At 50.8% G+C, this 19,588-nt stretch overlaps 1 protein-coding gene across 1 annotated transcript in view; it reads right to left on the bottom strand.

Annotated features, from left to right (window-relative positions):
- Positions 1-19,588, bottom strand: part of RAB3GAP2 (RAB3 GTPase activating non-catalytic protein subunit 2) — a gene marked incomplete at its 5' end in the record, with an annotated part of 258,046 nt that overhangs the window by 91,335 nt on the left and 147,123 nt on the right. Inside the window, one exon of the mRNA XM_088465026.1 lies at positions 3,754-3,820. Within this exon, the coding sequence (XP_088321152.1) occupies positions 3,754-3,820 (67 nt within the window). The remainder of the gene's footprint in view (positions 1-3,753; positions 3,821-19,588) is intronic.

Here is a 19,588-nt window from a genome sequence, read left to right as displayed (position 1 = left end):
TAGTGCCTAACCCTTCCCCTACACCTAACCCTCCCCCTAGTGCCTAACCCTCCCCCTACACCTAATCCTCCGACTACAGCTAACCCTCCCCCTAGTGCCTAACCCTCCCCCTAGTGCCTAACCCTAACCCCTAGTGCCTAACCCTAACCCCTACACCTATCCCTCCTCCTAGTGCCTAACCCTCCCCTACACCTAACCATCCCCCTAGTGCCTAACCCTCCCCCTAGTGCCTAACCCTAACCACTACACCGTATCCCTCCCCTTAGTGCCTAACCCTCCCCCTAGTGCCTATCCCTCCCCCTAGTGCCTAACCCTAACCCCTACACCTATCCCTCCCCCTAGTGTCTAACCCTCTCCCTACACCTAACCCTCCCCCTAGTGCCTAACCCTCCCCCTAGTGCTTAACCCTCCCCCTACACCTAACCCTCCCCCTAGTGCCTAACCCTCCCCCTAGTGCCTAACCCTCCCCCTACACCTAATCCTCCCACTACAGCTAACCCTCCCCCTAGTGCCTATCCCCCTCCCCCTAGTGCCTAACCATCCCCCTAGTGCCTAACCCTCCACCTAGTGCCTAACCCTCCCCCTAGTGCCTATCCCTCCCCCTAGTGCCTATCCTTCCCCCTAGTGCCTAACCCTAACCCTAGTGCCTAACCCTCCCCCTAGTGCCTAACCCTACCCATTACACCTAACCCTCCCCCTAGTGCCTAACCCTAACCCCTACACCTATCCCTCCTCCTAGTGCCTAACCCTCCCCTACACCTAACCCTCCCCCTAGTGCCTAACCCTAACCCCTACACCTATCCCTCCCCCTAGTGCCTAACCCTCCCCCTACACCTATCCCTCCCCCTAGTGCCTATCCCTCCCCCTAGTGCCTAACCCTCCCCCTAGTGCCTAACCCTCCCCCTAGTGCTTAACCCTAACCCCTAGTGCCTAACCCTAACCCCTACACCTATCCCTCCCCCTAGTGCCTAACCCTCCCCCTAGTGCCTAACCCTCCCCCTAGTGCCTAACCCTCCCCCTAGTGCCTATCCCTCCCCCTAGTGCCTATCCCTCCCCCTAGTGCCTAACCCTAGTGCCTAACCCTCGTGCCTAACCCTCCCCCTAGTGCCTAACCCTACCCCTAGTGCCTAACCCTACCCATTACACCTAACCCTCCCCCTAGTGCCTAACCCTAACCCCTACACCTATCCCTCCTCCTAGTGCCTAACCCTCCCCCTAGTGCCTAACCCTAACCCCTACACCTATCCCTCCCCCTACACCTAACCCTCCCCCTAGTGCCTAACCCTAACCCCTACACCTAACCCTCCCCCTAGTGCCTAACCCTCCCCCTAGTGCATAACCCTCCCCCTAGTGCTTAACCCTAACCCCTAGTGCCTAACCCTAACCCCTACACCTATCCCTCCCCCTAGTGCCCAACCCTCCCCCTAGTGCCTAACCCTCCCCCTAGTGCCTATCCCTCCCCCTAGTGCCTAACCCTCCCCCTAGTGCCTAACCCTACCCATTACACCTAACCCTACCCATTACACCTAACCCTCCCCCTAGTGCCTAACCCTCCCCCTAGTGCCTAACCCTAACCCCTAGTGCCTAACCCTAACCCCTACACCTAGTGCCTAACCCTCCCCCTAGTGCCTAACCCTCCCCCTAGTGCCTAACCCTCCCCGTAGTGCCTAACCCTCCCCCTAGTGCCTAACCCTCCCCCTAGTGCCTAACCGTCCCCCTAGTGCCTATCCCTCCGCCTACACCTAACCCTCCCCCTACACCTAACCCTCCGACTACAGCTAACCCTCCCCCTAGTGCCTAACCCCTAGTGCCTAACCCTAACCCCTACACCTAACCCTCCCCTACACCTAACCCTCCCCCTAGTGCCTAACCATAACCCCTATCCCTCCCCCTAGTGCCTAACCCTCCCCCTACACCTAACCCTCCCCCTAGTGCCTAACCCTCCCCCTAGTGCCTAACCCTCCCCCTACACCTAACCCTCCCCCTACACCTAACCCTCCCCCTACACCTAACCCTCCCCCTAGTGCCTAACCCTCCCCCTACACCTAATCCTCCCACTACAGCTAACCCTCCCCCTAGTGCCTAACCCTCCCCCTACACCTAATCCTCCCACTACAGCTAACCCTCCCCCTAGTGCCTAACCCTCCCCCTAGTGCCTATCCCCCTCCCCCTAGTGCCTAACCCTCCCCCTAGTGCCTAACCCTCCCCCTAGTGCCTAACCCTCCCCCTAGTGCCTAACCCTCCCCCTAGTGCCTAACCCTCCCCCTAGTGCCTAACCGTCCCCCTAGTGCCTATCCCTCCCCCTAGTGCCTATCCCTCCCCCTAGTGCCTAACCCTAACCCTAGTGCCTAACCCTACCCATTACACCTAACCCTCCCCCTAGTGCCTAACCCTCCCCCTAGTGCCTAACCCCTACACCTATCCCTCCTCCTAGTGCCTAACCCTCCCCTACACCTATCCCTCCCCCTAGTGCCTAACCCTCCCCCTAGTGCCTAACCCTCCCCCTAGTGCCTAACCCTCCCCCTAGTGCCTAACCCTCCCCCTACACCTAACCCTCCCCCTACACCTAACCCTCCCCCTAGTGCCTAACCCTCCCCCTAGTGCCTAACCCTCCCCCTAGTGCCTAACCCTCCCCCTAGTGCCTAACCCTCCCCCTACACCTAACCTTCCCCCTAGTGCTTAACCCTCCCCTACACCTCCCCCTCCCCCTAGTGCCTAACCCTCCCCCTACACCTCACCCGCCCCCTAGTGCCTAACCCTAACCCCTACACATATCCCTCCCCCTAGTGCCTAACCCTCCCCTACACCTAACCCTCCACCTAGTGCCTAACCCTCCCCCTACACCTAACCCTCCATCTAGTGCCTAACCCTCCCCTACACCTAACCCTCCCCCTAGTGCCTAACCCTCCCCCTAGTGCCTAACCCTCCACCTAATGCCTAACCCTCCACCTAGTGCCTAACCCTCCCCCTCCACCTAGTGCCTAACCCTCCACCTAGTGCCTAACCCTCCCCCTCCACCTAGTGCCTAACCCTCCACCTAGTGCCTAACCCTCCCCCTACACCTAATGCCTAACCCTCCCCCTACATCTAATGCCTAACCCTCCCCCTACACCTAACCCTCCCCCTAGTCCAATTACTTACCTTCGGCATCTCGGTGGTCAGGATGCCTGCGCCAGGATTTTGACCGGCGTCGGTATTCTGGCGCCGGTATTGTAAGTGCCTAACGCATACCCTCATGACAGCTTATAATGTAAATATTGTATTGAATCTGCATTAGAGGAGAGACCTGTAATCAACCCGGTCCTGTGCGATGCAAAATATAAATCACTGAAATAAATGCTCAAAAAATATTAAACAATCATCAAAACTATTCCAATGGGGGCAAATGGCCACGGGGATAGACAATAAAATGAAATCCTGTGCTGAAAAATCAAGATTCAAGCGCGGAAACTCACTTATTCCGCATAAACTGTGGCATCAATGGTCTTTCCAGCACGCGAGCCCAATTGTGTGTTTTTGTTTTATGCTGACTTTAGCTTGAAGCTTCATGGGCTGCGAGGTTCAGTCCAACTATGGGATAATCCCCACTAATCCCTCCGGCATGGCAATTAGCAGCTGGGGTTATTGAATACCCCACATGTGTCCTATAAGAACTCAAAGAATTAGATGTACTGCTACTACACTGCCCTCTACTGGAGCATGCTATAACCACATCTGGAATGAAGAAGATCACTTGTATTTGTCTGTACCTACCAAACTGTATGTGAGCATTTCTGATATTCTGCAAGTGATCAACAGACCGGACAAGAAACTGAGCTTCCTGCAGGAAGAGAGAATAAAAGTGTGTCAGGAAACCCCAAAATCACGCCGGAAAAATAAAACTAAAGTACTTCCGATCACTAAAGGATTTATTTAAGATGACAAACAGCGACCAATCATGAAAGCAACCTAATAACATAATGAATAATAATGATGATAATAAATGACATTTCTTTTTCCCTGATACTATGTGAACCTAGTGTCCGTATTACAGTAAATGGTGGCACCACCTTCACCTATAAAACATTGTACCAGAGACAGAGGGGAAGGTGCTAGGTACAGTACAAGGCAATGGAATCAAAAAAAGAAAGGAAAAGAAAACTCTTTTGGCTGGGGGCACAAACTTAATGTAATCTATTAAAACAAAGTTTATTACATAATCTTCAACTTACGTACATAAGAGACAGAACACCATATATAGACAGAGAAATTACACAAAGGTTGTATATTTAAGTATCACACTGTTAATTAAACTATTGTTGGACAAATGTATCGTATTCTGGTCACTTAGTAGTCATCTAAAATGCTTATTGTGATCCAGAATATGTCCTCCATGTATGAACTGCCGTGTTCATATGTCAAGGCAAAAAAGATTTCTAAAAAACATATAGGATGAAGTATCTGTTGGGAATATCACCAGACTGCCCCCTTATAGTATGGGGTAATATCTGTCAATGATTTGGATTGCCGAAAAGAAAAAAGGAAAACAAGAGATATGGTAAGAACTTACCTTTGTTATCTCTGTTTCTACGAAGTACATAGGGTCCACAGAGTGACCTTGGGGTATAGCTGGATCCTTGGGCACCACAGAGTTAAAGCTTTTAGCTGCTCCCAGGGTGCACTTGGGTTCGTCCTCCTCTATACCCCGCCCCCGAGCCACAGGCACCTCAGTTGGTAAGCAGCCAAGGCTGGAGGAGGAGACTAAACAGAGAGAAGGAAGACTGGAACACACAAGAACCATACTCACAGAAATGGGAGACGGAAAACCGGTGACCAGTCACAGAGCCCATATGAAGCCAGGTGCGTCAGGGCGGGTGCCCTGTGGACCCTATGGACTTCGTAGAAACAGAGATAACAAAGGTAAGTTCTTACCATATTTCTTGTTTTCTACTTCAGGGTCCATAGGGGTCCACAAGTGACATTGGGGATGTCCCAAAGCAGTCCAACTAAGGGCGGGGACGCTCCTGTGCTGATAGGAGAACCCGGCGCCCAAAAGGATGCATCCTGAGAGGCAAAGGTGTCAAACGCATAGAACCTCAAAAAGGTCTGAATGGAAGACCAGGTGGCCGCCTTACACAACTGAACAACACAGGCGCCACGGCTAGAAACCACAACAAGGGCCCACAGACCGAGTGGAATGAGCCTTAACAGAGGCTGGAACAGGTAAACCCTCCTGCATATAAGCCTCAATAATAACAGAACGAAGCCAATGGGCTAGAGTCTGTTTGTTGGCAGGCCAACCCCTCTTGTGAAAACCAAAGAGGATAAACAAAGAATCCGACTTCCTCACAGAACTAGTCCAGTCCACATAAACCTGGAGAGCACGGACAACGTCTAAGGAAGCCTCCTCAGCCGAAAGATCAGGCGACTGAAAGTCTAGTACAACAATTTCCTGATTAATGTGGAACCTGGAAACCACCTTAAGCAGGAAATCAGGACGAGTACGAAGCACCGCTCTGTCCTGATGAAAAACCAGAAAAGGGGGACGACAGGAAAGCGCCCCCAAATCCGAAACCCTCCTGGCAGAAGCAATTGCCATGAGGAAAACCGTCTTAAAAGTTAGCCACTTGAGCTCCACTGACTCCAAGGGCTCAAAAGGAGGACCCTGTAAGGCCCGAAGAACCACCGCCAAATCCCACGGGGCCACAGGTGGCACAAAGGGAGGCTGGATTCTTAAAACACCCTGGAAATAAGTGTGCACGTCCGGCATAGCAGCAATCCTGCGCTGGAACCACACCGACAGAGCAGACACGAGCACCTTCAGTGAGGAAAGACGTAATCCTAAATCCAAACCCGACTGAAGGAAAGCCAGAATACGCGAAACCCGGAACACCTGGGGATCATATTTTCTGGCCTCGCACCACTGAAAGTAAGTGTGCCACACTCTGTGGTAGATCCTCGCGGAAGCAGGCTTGCGCGCCCTCAGCATGGTGGTAATAACGGAGCTAGAAAAGCCCCAAAGACCTCAGGACGGCTGTCTCAAGAGCCACGCCGTCAAAGATAGTCGACCCAGATCCGGGTGAAGACAGGGCCCCTGAGACAACAGGTCCCGCCGTTAAGGTAGGAGGTACGGAGCGTCGATGGACAGGCTCCGCAGATCGGAGTACCACGTCCTTCGGGGCCACCAGGATCAGTGTGCCTACGTCCTGCTTGAACTTGCGCAGGACCCGAGGCAGCAGAGATATCGGAGGGAACAACTAAGCCAGGTGAAACAGCCATTTCACCGACAGCGTGTCTATCAGACTTGCGCCTGCGTCCCTTGTCCTTGACCCGTACACGGGCAGCTTGTGATTGTGACGGGACGCCATCAGGTCCAGCTCTGGCAGCCCCCACTTGTCAACGAGTAGTTGGAATACCTCTGGATGAAACGACCATTCCCCGGGATGCACGTCGTAACGGCTGAGGAAGTCTGCCTCCCAATTGAGGACTCCCGGGATGAAGACTGCCGAGAGAGCTGGAAGATAGCGCTCTGCCCAAGCCAGGACTCGGGACACCTCCGACATCGCAGCTCGACTGCGAGTCCCACCCTGGTGATTGATGTACGCCACCGTGGTTGCGTTGTCTGACTGCACCTGAACGGCCCTTCCGTGAAGATTGGTGCCGGACGACTACAGGGCTCTGTACACTGCCCGCAGTTCCAGGATGTTGATGGGAAGAATCGCTTCCTCCGCCGACCAACGACCCTGAAGTGACAAGGAGCCTGTCACCGCCCCCCAACCCCGGAGACTGGCATCTGTCGTGAGCAGAACCCATTCCGGGATCCAAAAGGGGCGCCCCTCGAGGAGATGAGCCGTCTGTAGCCACCAGGCCAGGGACAGACGCACCTCCGAGGACAACACCAGCATCTGAGAGCGGATCCTGTGTAGCAATCCGTTCCATTCCGAAAAAATCAGCCTCTGCAGGGGCCTGGAATGGAACTGGGCAAACTCCACCATGTCGAATGCCGACACCATGGACCCCAAAACTCTCATCGCTGAGTGCACCAACACTCTGCCCCTGCTCAGACAACTGTGAATCCGCAGCTGTAAGGAGGAGACGTTCTCTGGAGTCAGAAAAATCAGTTGCTGACGAGAGTCCAGCAGGGCCCCCAAAAGAACCATCCGCTGTGATGGGATGAGGGAGGACTTCTTCCAGTTGATCAACCACCCGTGCGCCTGTAGACAAGCGACCATCAGGTGGAGATGCTGGATCAGTACCTCCGGGGAGCTTGCCAGCAAGAGGAGGTCGTCTAGATATGGTAGCAACCGTATCCCCTGGCTCCGAAGGTGAGCCGCCATGACCGCCATCACCTTGGTAAATACCCTTGGTGCCGTGGAGAGGCCAAAGGGTAGAGCCCTGAATTGGTAGTGGTTGTGGAGAATAGCAAACCGCAGAAACCGTTGGTGCGATGTTGCTATAGGCACATGGAGGTAGGTGTCCTGGATATCCAGGGAGACCATATAATCCCCCGGTTCCATCGCCAGAATGATGGAACGTAAAGTTTCCATCCTGAATTTGGAAACCCTGAGAAACCTGCTCAGGGACTTCAAATTGAGGATGGGGCGATGAGAGCCATTGGGTTTCTGCACCAGAAACAGCGTAGAGTAATACCCCATCCCACGTTGAGATTGTGGTACGGGTATAATGACCCCCGCCGTCAGCAAGGCCTCTATGGCTTCCTGAACCTGCAAGGCCTTGGTTTTGTCCTGCAAAAAAACTGGCGAGGCGGCCTGTGCCGAAAGACAGGGCGTACCCCTGGGAGACCACTTCTCGCACCCAGGCATCCATGGTGGTATTGTGCCAGCACTGGGCGAATTGAAGAAGTCGGCCTCCCACTCTGGGGTCCCCCAGAGGGAGGCCCGTCCCATCATGCAGAAGGCTTATCGTCTTGCTTGGAAGAAGGGCGCCTAGCACTCCAGGCTTGCTTCTTAGGCTTTGAGGTGGTCTTGGTTGCGGACTTCCTCGGGAAGGACTGACCCTTTGCCTTGCCCTGAACCCGAAAGGAGCGAAAGGCCGAGCTCCGGACCTTAGCAGGTGTCGTAGCTGAAGGGAGGAAGGCTGACTTGGATTTTGCCAGAGTATCCACTATTTTGTCCAGGTCCGGACCAAATAGTAACTCTCCATTAAAAGGTAAGGCATCCAAGCCTTTCTTTGAATCAGCATCTGCTCTCCAAGACCTCAACCACAAGGATCTGCGAGCAGACACTGCTGCCGCCGAAACCCTAGAGGTCAGTAGGCTAGCATCCAAAGATGCTTCTCCAATGTAGGAAGCGGCATCTCTCATCTGTCCTAACAACGCCCTCTGGACATCCGGAGCTTCATCCGTAAACGTATCCTCCAAGGCGTTGGCCCAACCCTCAATGGCCTTGGCCACCCAGGAGATGGCCATGGACGGCCGGGCTACAGGCCCTGATAGAGAGTAAATAGACTTTAGACAAGTCTCCACCTTCCTCCTGTCCGTAGGATCCTTCAGCGAGGATATAGACGGCAATGGAAAAGTAGCACTCCTGATGAGGCGTGTTACATGGGAATCGACCGCAGGCGGAGTTTGCCATTTCTTACAATGCGCCTCCGGAAACGGATAATTGGACGCCAACCGCTTCTGTGGCAGGAATCGCTTACTGGGCGTCTGCCAGGCCACCGCCATGTGATCCGTCAACTGATCAGACAAGTGGAACGCTGCAGAAGTAACCTTAGCTTTTTTTAAACTAGGATACCTCGACTTGGGAGCGGGTGCCTCATCCTCAATCAGAAGAATGGCCCGCACCGCCCTAACCAGAGCCCGCACATTGATGGAAGACTTAGTGTCTACCTCCTGGACTGAGGCATCTGAGGTTGAGTCATCCTGCACCTCACCATCATCCGAGGGCCCCTCAGAGTCCGAAAAATGCGCAGCCTGCGCCATAACTGTGCGTTTACACGCCCTGGAGGGCACGTCACTGCGCAACATCGACTGAAAAGCCGAAGATGCTGCCACCAAATCTTGGACAGTGTGGAAAAGCGCATCCACCCAGGGTGGAGGAGCTGCCACAGGAGCCTGAAACGGCACCACAGCCTGCTGCGCCACAGGGGTGGACTGTATATACATTGGCAACCCCGTATAGGGACCAACAGGCTGAGACCCCGGGGGAGTCTGCAATAATTGTGGGACACCCGGGGAATGGGGGATGGTAGGCTGGGGCAACGCCCTAGTAGGGACGGCAGTCGGGACCGACAGACGGTCCGCGATGGACACCAGCACCTGGGAAAACATCGCCCATGGTGGCTCCTGCGACATAAGAGGTTTAGACATACCAGGGAGCGCCTGGCACCGTCCGCACAGGCCGTCCTGTGACAAATCCTCCCTATCCACTCTTGCAGAACAGCGCCTGCAGGAGAACAATACCGGAGCCACGGAGTGCTCAATCTCCTCCTCAGACATGACCGACTATATAATTAAATATACAGTTATGACATAGGAAGAAAACGTGCGCACTCACCAGTGTGCTGGACAACAGCCCACAATATGGTACTGTGTAGCACACAACTGTATGTGACGGACCTCACAAATACGTGATCTATATAAGTGAGGTCAGTAGAAACACCCTTCCCCCGCACACCTGTAGGGCTTGTAGAAGAAGGAAAGGGATTGGTATAGGCTGACAGTAAGTAGAAATTAGCACAGACAGGCAGCACTAGCAAAAGTCACATACCATGCAGGAAGATATACTCACTGCACCTTTCCACTACAATCAACCTGCCCAGATTCAGTGTCTGGGAGTGCTAAAGTGCTGTGTACACTGTCCTTAATCAGGGGAGAGGTACACAGGGGGACCGGTCCGCGTGCTTCCCGAGAGTATCTGCGTTGCCACTTGGAGAAAATGGCTGCTGGAGACCTCAGAGGAGGAGTGGCCGTGTAACTGCTGCTCAGCGACGCCAGACTACGAGCTGAAAGGCGCGCTGAGCTGAGGGGAGGAGCCGCTAGACAGGGAAGGCTTCCTCCCCTGGCTAGCCATTAACCCACGGGTTGCCGGCATCCCGCTTGCCGCGTTATTCACCCTGGTGGTCTAGTGGTCTGGCGGGGTATGCCTCCAATGGAGGGGGAGCCCGCCGCCACCGCTAGCGCCCCCGGTCTGTCCCCTAGACCGGGGGCATGGGACTGCATTTAAAAGGAACCCGCGCACCGCCGCTAATCAGCGGTGCGCGGCTTACCTTGATCTCCCCGGCGTCTCCGGCAGCAGTCCCGGGGGAAACCAGAGTCCGGCTAGTACAGACTCTGGCTTCCCCCGCCATGATCCCCAGTTAAGTGCTGGCGTCGCGGCGCCAGCAGGGAGAAGGAGCGGCAGCGTGGGCGTCTGTACAGAAAGCCCATCGCTGCCGCTCTGGAGAAAAAAACTTAAAGTTACAAAAATAAAATAAAAAGCTTTAGGGGGCTGCTGCAACCCCCCCCCCCCCCCGCAGGGTGACCCGACTCCGGCCAGGCACCATCTTAAACTGAGGTGCCTGTGGCTCGGGGGCGGGGTATAGCGGAGGATGGACCCAAGTGCATCCTGGGAGCAGCTAAAAGCTTTAACTCCGTGGTGCCCGAGGATCCAGGACCCAGCTATACCCCAAGGTCACCCTGTGGACCCTGAAGTAGAAGGAAAGAATAGTGGGTATAAAAGAACTGCACACTTTGAGGAGTGTATTACTGCTGTTAATGCATCTGCATGCATGGAATGATATTAATGAGTGTGAACCTTCTCAGTGTCAGTTATAACAGTCAGAAAACTAAGACGAGTAATTGTCATACTGAAAAGAAAGAATCAAGAATGCCATGCCTCTGCTTTCATATCTCTATGCTTCAGCGGTATCGTGCAGAGGAGATAATGATGAGAGTACATATATTGACAATAATTGATCCCTTTTAATAGATGCATCTGCTTTCGGTCCTACTGTGCCCAGCTCCTGCGGGCCAGTACCGATGAGAGTGCGAAGAAAGATAGTAAATTTCGGCTAAAGTCTGTAGTATTCCACATACATATTAAATAAAGTAATGTACAAATACATATGTGTACTTTTAGATACTTCAAAAAATATCGTTCCGTTCCGACATGCCAGGTACCCAATAAGTAATTAAAGACATTTGCTAATGATATAATGCTCCATCCTCTATCAGAGTATTCTCTCTAGTTTTATGTCTAAACTCCGAGCCAATGATATGTGCTGTGAGTGTTTATCCTGCTGTCTATCCTGTGACTAGTGTCTTTCACTTTACATAAAGTAGTAGGTGAGAGCTCATGCCTTGTCTTGTACACCTGAGAGTAAGTATAGTCACAGCACACCTGAGGATCTAGACAGCATTAGGTATGATAGGAAAACTCTAACACTATCGTTTGCTGGTAGATACTGGTCTGGTTGATTTAATCGATGTTTCTCCTTTGACAATACCTAGAAAAAATCATCACGATAGACATTCCCCCATTAATTGGGTATTTCAACAATCGATGGTAGTAATGTTGTACTAGGTATCACTCAATATTATACACCTGTTATCACTGGCTTGAATATACGTTTCCCAATGAATTGGAAAGTATCATCTCATTAGACATTTCCTTTGTGAAAGGGTGCGGCAACAATTAATGGTAATAACGCTGTCTCAGATATCACTCAATATTCATCAATAGTTGTCACTGGCTTAAATACAGGTTTCCTTTGTTAGACAATGTAATAGATTCAATCTGTATTTCCTCTTATACTCACTACAAAAACATCATGATTTACATATCCCTTGTGAATAGATGCTGTGACAATCGATGGTAATGATACTGTCACAGATATCGCTCAGTATTTGATCTAAAAGCTATCACAAGCTTGAATACAAATTTCCCTGGTCTCTGTCACCTCATTATTCTCAATTCTTCCATCTAATGGCATAACAAGAGATATGGTAAGAACTTACCTTTGTTATCTCTGTTTCTACGAAGTCCATAGGGTCCACAGGGTTGACCTTGGGGTATAGGTTGGGAACCAAATCCGGGCACCACGCAGTTAAAGCTTTTAGCTCCCAGGATGCACTTGGGTCCACTCTCCCTATAACCCCGCCCCCCAGCCAGAGGCACCTCAGATTGTAAGTAGCCAAAGGCCGGAGGAGGAGAGAAAAAGAGAGAGAAAACTGGAACACTCTAGAACCATACTCACAGAAAAGGAGACGGGAAGCCGGTGACCAGTAACACAGCCCATATGAAGCCAGGTGCGTCAGGGCGGGCGCCCTGTGGACCCTATGGACTTCGTAGAAACAGAGATAACAAAGGTAAGTTCTTACCATATCTCTTGTTTTCTACTTCAGGGTCCATAGGGGGTCCACAGGGTTGACCTTGGGGATGTCCCAAAGCAGTTCAACCAAGGGTGGGGACGCTCCTGTGCTGAGAGGAGAATCCGTCGCCAAAAAGGAAGCATCCTGAGAGGCAAAGGAAACCAATGCCTAGAACCTTAAAAAGGTATGGACAGAAGACCACGTGGACACCTAGTAAGGCAAAACAGCCGAGGCGCCACGACGAGCCGCCCACGAGGGTTACACGGCCCGAGAAAAAAACAAGCCTCAACGACAGAAATGCCCACCCATGGGTAGGCCCCTGAGGAAGACATACGAGGCCATCCAGTCAACATTTCATTATAGGCCGGCCATCGTTTCCTGTTAAAACCAGAAACCGCAGACCACCAATAAGGAGTCCGCTTACCATAAGGAACTTGAACGGATCACATAAAGCCAAAGAGGCCAGACCCCAGTCCATGAGGCCACAACAGCCGAGAGGACTGGGAACTGAATGGCCATACCATAAGTTCCAGAATAATATGGAACCTAAAAACCACTTTAAGAAGAAACACAGGGCGAGAGCAACTCACACCCTGACATGATGCCCTCCAGAAGAGGGAGCCACATGAGAACGCTCCCCATTCAGACACTCTCCTGGTTGATTTAAACACCCTGAGAGAGAGAGAGAGAGAGCTTAAACAATAGACCATGTAATGGCTATCACAACCAGCGGTTCCATTGACTGTCCCCGGAGGGAACAAAGAACCACTACTAACTCCCCAGGAGTCCCTAGGGAGGACAAGTGGAGACATAATCCAGAAAACACTCCAAAGGATGAACTGGATACCAGAGCGGAGCAATTCCATATCTTAACCATACCGACAGTGTAGAGATCCGCACTGTCAGGAAGGCCAGGCCAAGGGTGAAACCCAAGCCAGCTGGAAGGAATGCCAGAATATCTGGAAATCCTGGACACCGGAGGATCGTATCGACAGGTACGATACCATAAGAATTATGTATGCCACAGTCCGTGGAAGATCCCAGCAAAGTCTGGCCTATCTGCTCTAAACATCTCAATGAAGACAGAGCCAGGGAAGCCCGATGACCACAGTAGGGGCGCAGTTAAAGACAAGCGATCCAGATCCAGGGAAAAACAAGGACCCTGAGACAACAGGTCCAGATAGTGAAGCAGTAGGAACGGAGCATCGAGGAGGAGACTCCGAAAATCTTAGTACCAGTGATGTCTGGGACGACCTGGAGCCCCCAGAAGGAAAGCCCCTCCGTCTCGAATTAAACTTCCGAAGACCTCGAGGAAGAAGGGAGACCGGAGGACACAGGTACACAAAGTGGAAGGACCACTTCACTGACAAAGAGTCACTGAAGGTAGCTTCAGTACTCCTAGAGCTGGACTGTAACACCGGTAATGTGTGATCGAGTCAGAAGGCCATGGGGATCAATCCCCTCAGGGAGGCCCCCTCTGCTCACCAGGAGTTGAAACCTCTCTTGGAGAAGAGATTGTCCCCGGGATGCACGCCGTGACGGCTGAGGAAGCCCGCTTCCCAATGGAGAGCTCCGGGAATAAACACTGCAGAGTTGGCCAGGAGAAGACCCTTGGACTATGTCAGAATAGATGACATTCCTAACATTGCCACCCAACTACCAGTGTTGCCTAGATAGAAGCCACTGTTGTGACACTGTCGGACTGAACCTATTCAGGTTTACCGTGACAAATGGGTTAGGCCAGAGTGAAAGTCCAAGACAGCTTAAAGTATCAACAAGTTAAGTGGCAGGGCAGAAGCGACAGACGTCCAACTGCCCCGAAACGAATGCGGACCAGACACTGTCTTTAGCAAAGAACACCCTGGACGAGATGGCCATAGCCACCCGGACAGAGACCAACTCGCCTCCGGAGAAAGTATCATCGTTCGAACAGCGATCCGATGGAAAAAACTCGATCCATCTGGAGGGGAGTCAATTATGGCAAGGCCTGGAATGGAACTGAGCACATTCCACCCTACCAAAAGGTAGACACTCTGGTAGACCGCGCATCACAAAGAGTAATGACATATGTCGACTGCGTAGATATCCGCACATTCGAAGTTGAAGAGTGGAGATCTTGTCTTACGCCAGAAAAATTCTCAGATTCTGAGAATCCAGCAGTGCTCCCAGATGAAGAAAACCCTGTGAGGGATGCAGGGAGGACTTTTCCTCCGTTGACTAATTATCTGTGCCGAGAAGAAGCCCCGGTTATCCTGACCTGGCGGTAAAGTACCTTGGTGATCCTGCTAAAAGCAGGAGACCGTCCAGAGAAAGGAGCATTCGGATACACTGAACAGGTGAACTGTCAGAAAATCCATAAAGCTGGTAAACCCCGGTGGAGTTGAGGACAGCCCCAAAAGGCAGAGCCCGAAACTTACAAGTGTTGCTGTGGCACAGCAAACCTGAACCCATGCTGATGAGAGGGCTCTGTATGTACCCGTAGGTACGTATCCTGAATACTCGGATATACCATAAAATCCCCAGGTTCCAAACATCGGATGATGGAGCATGGACGATTCCACCTGAGTCAAGGCACCGTTGGAATCTGATTCAGGGATTTGAGACAGAGTATAGGCAAAGGAGGACCAGTCGGTCACCGCCCCAAAAAGAAAGTAGAACAACCAGTCCCTCACTGAGATAGTGAGGTTGGCCGAAATAGCTCTGCTTACCACAAAGACTGTATAGCTTTCTGGGATTGTAAGGCCCTGATCAGTTCTGAAGAAGGGCCCGTGTAACAATGCCTGTGAGGAGGCTGCATGAGCAATGAGAGGCCGTTGAGAATCAGTACCTCACTCTGGAAATTCCCCAGATGTAGACCTGTCCCGTCAGGCTGAGGGTATATCCTCAGGTGTAGAAACAGGGTCGTCCGGAAGTCCAGGACTGCTCGGTACTGGATATGGTGGCCCCCGTGGAGGCCGACAGCCTAGGAAAAAACAGGCCTTTAGGCTGACCCTGAGGACAAAAAGACTTAACAGAGTTAATCCGAATGTAGTGGGAGTAGCTAAAGACGGTATCTCCCCATTAGTGATACTGCCAATGATGCAACGATCTTGTCAAGGTCAGGACCAAACAAGAACTTCCCCCTGGAAGGAGTGTGCACCTCTGCTTTCCCATAACGCAGCCATAGGGTACTGCGGCGGATACAGACGCCGCCGAAACCCTGAAAGTTAGAAGACCGGCATCCCATGAGGTAATCCCACATATGACCACTGCATATTTTGTGAGCGGCAAAAAGATATTTGAACCTCAGACGTGTTGGAGGGGAAAAACGTCACAAAAGCATCACCATGCGATGGCCATGGTAGGACGGGCAACAGGCCCTGAAAACGAGTACATTGATTTCAGGCAAAGTTACCACCTACGGATCCGTAAAATTCGTCCAGGCCGGGATGGGAGGCGTATTAATGCCTGTAACCCGATGATTAACATACAAATCCATCCCAGAAGGGGATTTCCATTACTTGTGAGGACCCTCAGGGAATGGGAAACAGGAGGCCTTTGTGACTCCTCGTATCTGGGGACAGCCAGACTCCCGCTATGAGATCCACCCGCTGGGCAGAAAACGGGAGATGTATGATACTGGTGCAGGATCGACATTCTCTATATCCAGAATGAGCCTGGCTACCAGCCCCAAAGCAGGGATAATAATACTTGAGATCGGCTCCCCCCATGTGAGAGGGAAAGAGCCGAATATACCATCCAGTTCACGGCAGAGCCACTGGTCAGTAACCACAGGGCGTATATCACGCCAATTAGTATTTCGTATAAAACGACATCCACCAGGGTGGCCGTTGTGGTAATCCCTGCAAGGGGAATGACAGACCGATGTGGTATCGGAGGTAATTCATGTACTGTGAAAAACCCCGGCAGGGAGCGATAGTCTGTGACACAGGGGTAAATTGCAAGAAATTGCGAGATACCCCGAGTTCAAAAGGGCAGTATGGTGAAGTAACTCCAAGCGAGTGACGACAATGGGGCCCGCCCGGCGATCCTCAAAGGAGAGGATCCTGAGAAACAACGCCCTTTAAGGGGGTCGTGCAAGGGGCCCGGCACCAGATGGTGCCGCATACGTAAACCTTTCTGAGTTAAAATCCTCCGCACTAATTCCCGCAGGCTATGACTTGCAGGATAGCAATAATGGGTGCAGTATCGTGTGCAATCTCCTGGTCAGATATATCTGACTATCTTGACGGAAATATTAAGCAGCGCCATACCGGTCCTGACTGACGCTAAGATTAGCTGCAGGAACCCATTATCAGCGTACGCAACTCACAGTTCCATCTAAAATATGGCAACGTGCAGCACGCAACAGTATGTGACAAACCTCACAGATATTAACAAATATATATATGTGAGGTCTCAGAACCACCCCAGGTACACCTGTATTAGGGCAGATAAAGAAAAGGGATAGATATACACTGACAGGTGAGAGAAAAAGCAGACAGTCAGCACTAGCATAAGTCACATACAATGCAGAAAAATATATATACATACATAAGCATGACATATAATATACTGCACAATGTCGCTACATTCAACTGCCCAGATTCAGTGTCTGGGAAGGCTATAGCGCTGTGTACACTCACCCAAAATGGCCAGGTACGCAGGGGGACTGGGCTCACTGACATCCTAAGAGTTCTGCAGCACCACAGAGAGATAATGGCCGCTGGAGACCTCAGAAGAAGCGTGGCCCGCGGAGGAAGCAGCTCAGCGACGCCAGACTGTATTATTGAAAGGCGCGCTGAGCTGAGGGGAGGAGCCGCTAGACAGGGAAGGCTTCCTCCCCTGGCTAGCAATTGACCCCCCGGGATGCCGGCTCCCGCTGCCGCTATAATCCCTGGTGGGCTGTGGACACGCGGGGTATGCCTCCATGGAGGGGGAGCCCGCCGCCACCGCTAGCGCCTCCGGTCTGTCCCCAGAGACCGGAGGCATAAGGCTGCATGTACACGCGGGTCACCGCAAGCGGTGACCACGCGACTTACCTGTCCCCGTCGATCCGGCAGCAGCCCAGGGATTCCTCCAGAGCCCGGCTAGTACAGACTCTGGGGTCCCGCTGCGATCCCCAGATCTGTACTGGCGTCGCAGCGCCGGCGGGGTGTAGGAGCGGCAGCTCAGACGTCCATTGGACAGTCTGATGCTGCCGCTCTGAAGAGTAGTAAAAAAATAATAAAACAAAACTCTTTTAAGCTTAGAGGCTGCTAAGCAGCCCCCCTGCAGTAACGGTGACCCGACTCCGGCCGGGCACCAACTTAAACTGAGGTGCCTCTGGCTGGGGGGCGGGGTTATAGGGAGAGTGGACCCAAGTGCATCCTGGGAGCTAAAAGCTTTAACTGCGTGGTGCCCGGATTTGGTTCCCAACCTATACCCCAAGGTCAACCCTGTGGACCCCCTATGGACCCTGAAGTAGAAAAAGGTGAGAGACTGTGTGGTAACAGCGGTCACTGGCTCAGATATAGGTTTCCCTGGTCAGACAGCATATAACTATGGCATAGTCTCTCACCCTTATGCCATTAGATGGAAGAATTGAGAATAATGAGGTGACAGAGACCAGGGAAATTTGTATTCAAGCTTGTGATAGCTTTTAGATCAAATACTGAGCGATATCTGTGACAGTATCATTACCATCGATTGTCACAGCATCTATTCACAAGGGATATGTAAATCATGATGTTTTTGTAGTGAGTATAAGAGGAAATACAGATTGAATCTATTACATTGTCTAACAAAGGAAACCTGTATTTAAGCCAGTGACAACTATTGATGAATATTGAGTGATATCTGAGACAGCGTTATTACCATTAATTGTTGCCGCACCCTTTCACAAAGGAAATGTCTAATGAGATGATACTTTCCAATTCATTGGGAAACGTATATTCAAGCCAGTGATAACAGGTGTATAATATTGAGTGATACCTAGTACAACATTACTACCATCGATTGTTGAAATACCCAATTAATGGGGGAATGTCTATCGTGATGATTTTTTCTAGGTATTGTCAAAGGAGAAACATCGATTAAATCAACCAGACCAGTATCTACCAGCAAACGATAGTGTTAGAGTTTTCCTATCATACCTAATGCTGTCTAGATCCTCAGGTGTGCTGTGACTATACTTACTCTCAGGTGTACAAGACAAGGCATGAGCTCTCACCTACTACTTTATGTAAAGTGAAAGACACTAGTCACAGGATAGACAGCAGGATAAACACTCACAGCACATATCATTGGCTCGGAGTTTAGACATAAAACTAGAGAGAATACTCTGATAGAGGATGGAGCATTATATCATTAGCAAATGTCTTTAATTACTTATTGGGTACCTGGCATGTCGGAACGGAACGATATTTTTTGAAGTATCTAAAAGTACACATATGTATTTGTACATTACTTTATTTAATATGTATGTGGAATACTACAGACTTTAGCCGAAATTTACTATCTTTCTTCGCACTCTCATCGGTACTGGCCCGCAGGAGCTGGGCACAGTAGGACCGAAAGCAGATGCATCTATTAAAAGGGATCAATTATTGTCAATATATGTACTCTCATCATTATCTCCTCTGCACGATACCGCTGAAGCATAGAGATATGAAAGCAGAGGCATGGCATTCTTGATTCTTTCTTTTCAGTATGACAATTACTCGTCTTAGTTTTCTGACTGTTATAACTGACACTGAGAAGGTTCACACTCATTAATATCATTCCATGCATGCAGATGCATTAACAGCAGTAATACACTCCTCAAAGTGTGCAGTTCTTTTATACCCACTATTCTTTCTTTCCTTCTTTCATTTCGGCAATCCAAATCATTGACAGATATTACCCCATACTATAAGGGGGCAGTCTGGTGACATTCCCTACAGATACTTCATCCTATATGTTTTTTAGAAATCTTTTTTGCCTTGACATATGAACACGGCAGTTCATACTTGGAGGACATATTCTGGATCACAATAAGCATTTTAGATGACTACTAAGTGACCAGAATACGATACATTTGCCCAACAATAGTTTAATTAACAGTGTGATACTTAAATATACAACCTTTGTGTAATTTGTCTGTCTATATATGGTGTTATGTCTTTTATGTACGCAAGTTGAAGATTATGTAATAAACTTTGTTTTAATAGATTACATTAAGTTTGTGCCCCCAGCCAAAAGAGTTTTCTTTTCCTTTCTTTTTTTGATTCCATTGTATCTTAACTCTAGGGGAGCCAATCGTGTATATATAAGTTGATGGTATCAGAATTAGTGACA

The sequence above is a fragment of the Taudactylus pleione genome, unplaced genomic scaffold, assembly GCF_031769625.1.
Source record: "Taudactylus pleione unplaced genomic scaffold, aTauple2 ptg001804l, whole genome shotgun sequence".
Lineage (NCBI taxonomy): Eukaryota > Metazoa > Chordata > Amphibia > Anura > Myobatrachidae > Taudactylus > Taudactylus pleione.
This window is presented reverse-complemented; position numbering and strand designations above follow the sequence as displayed.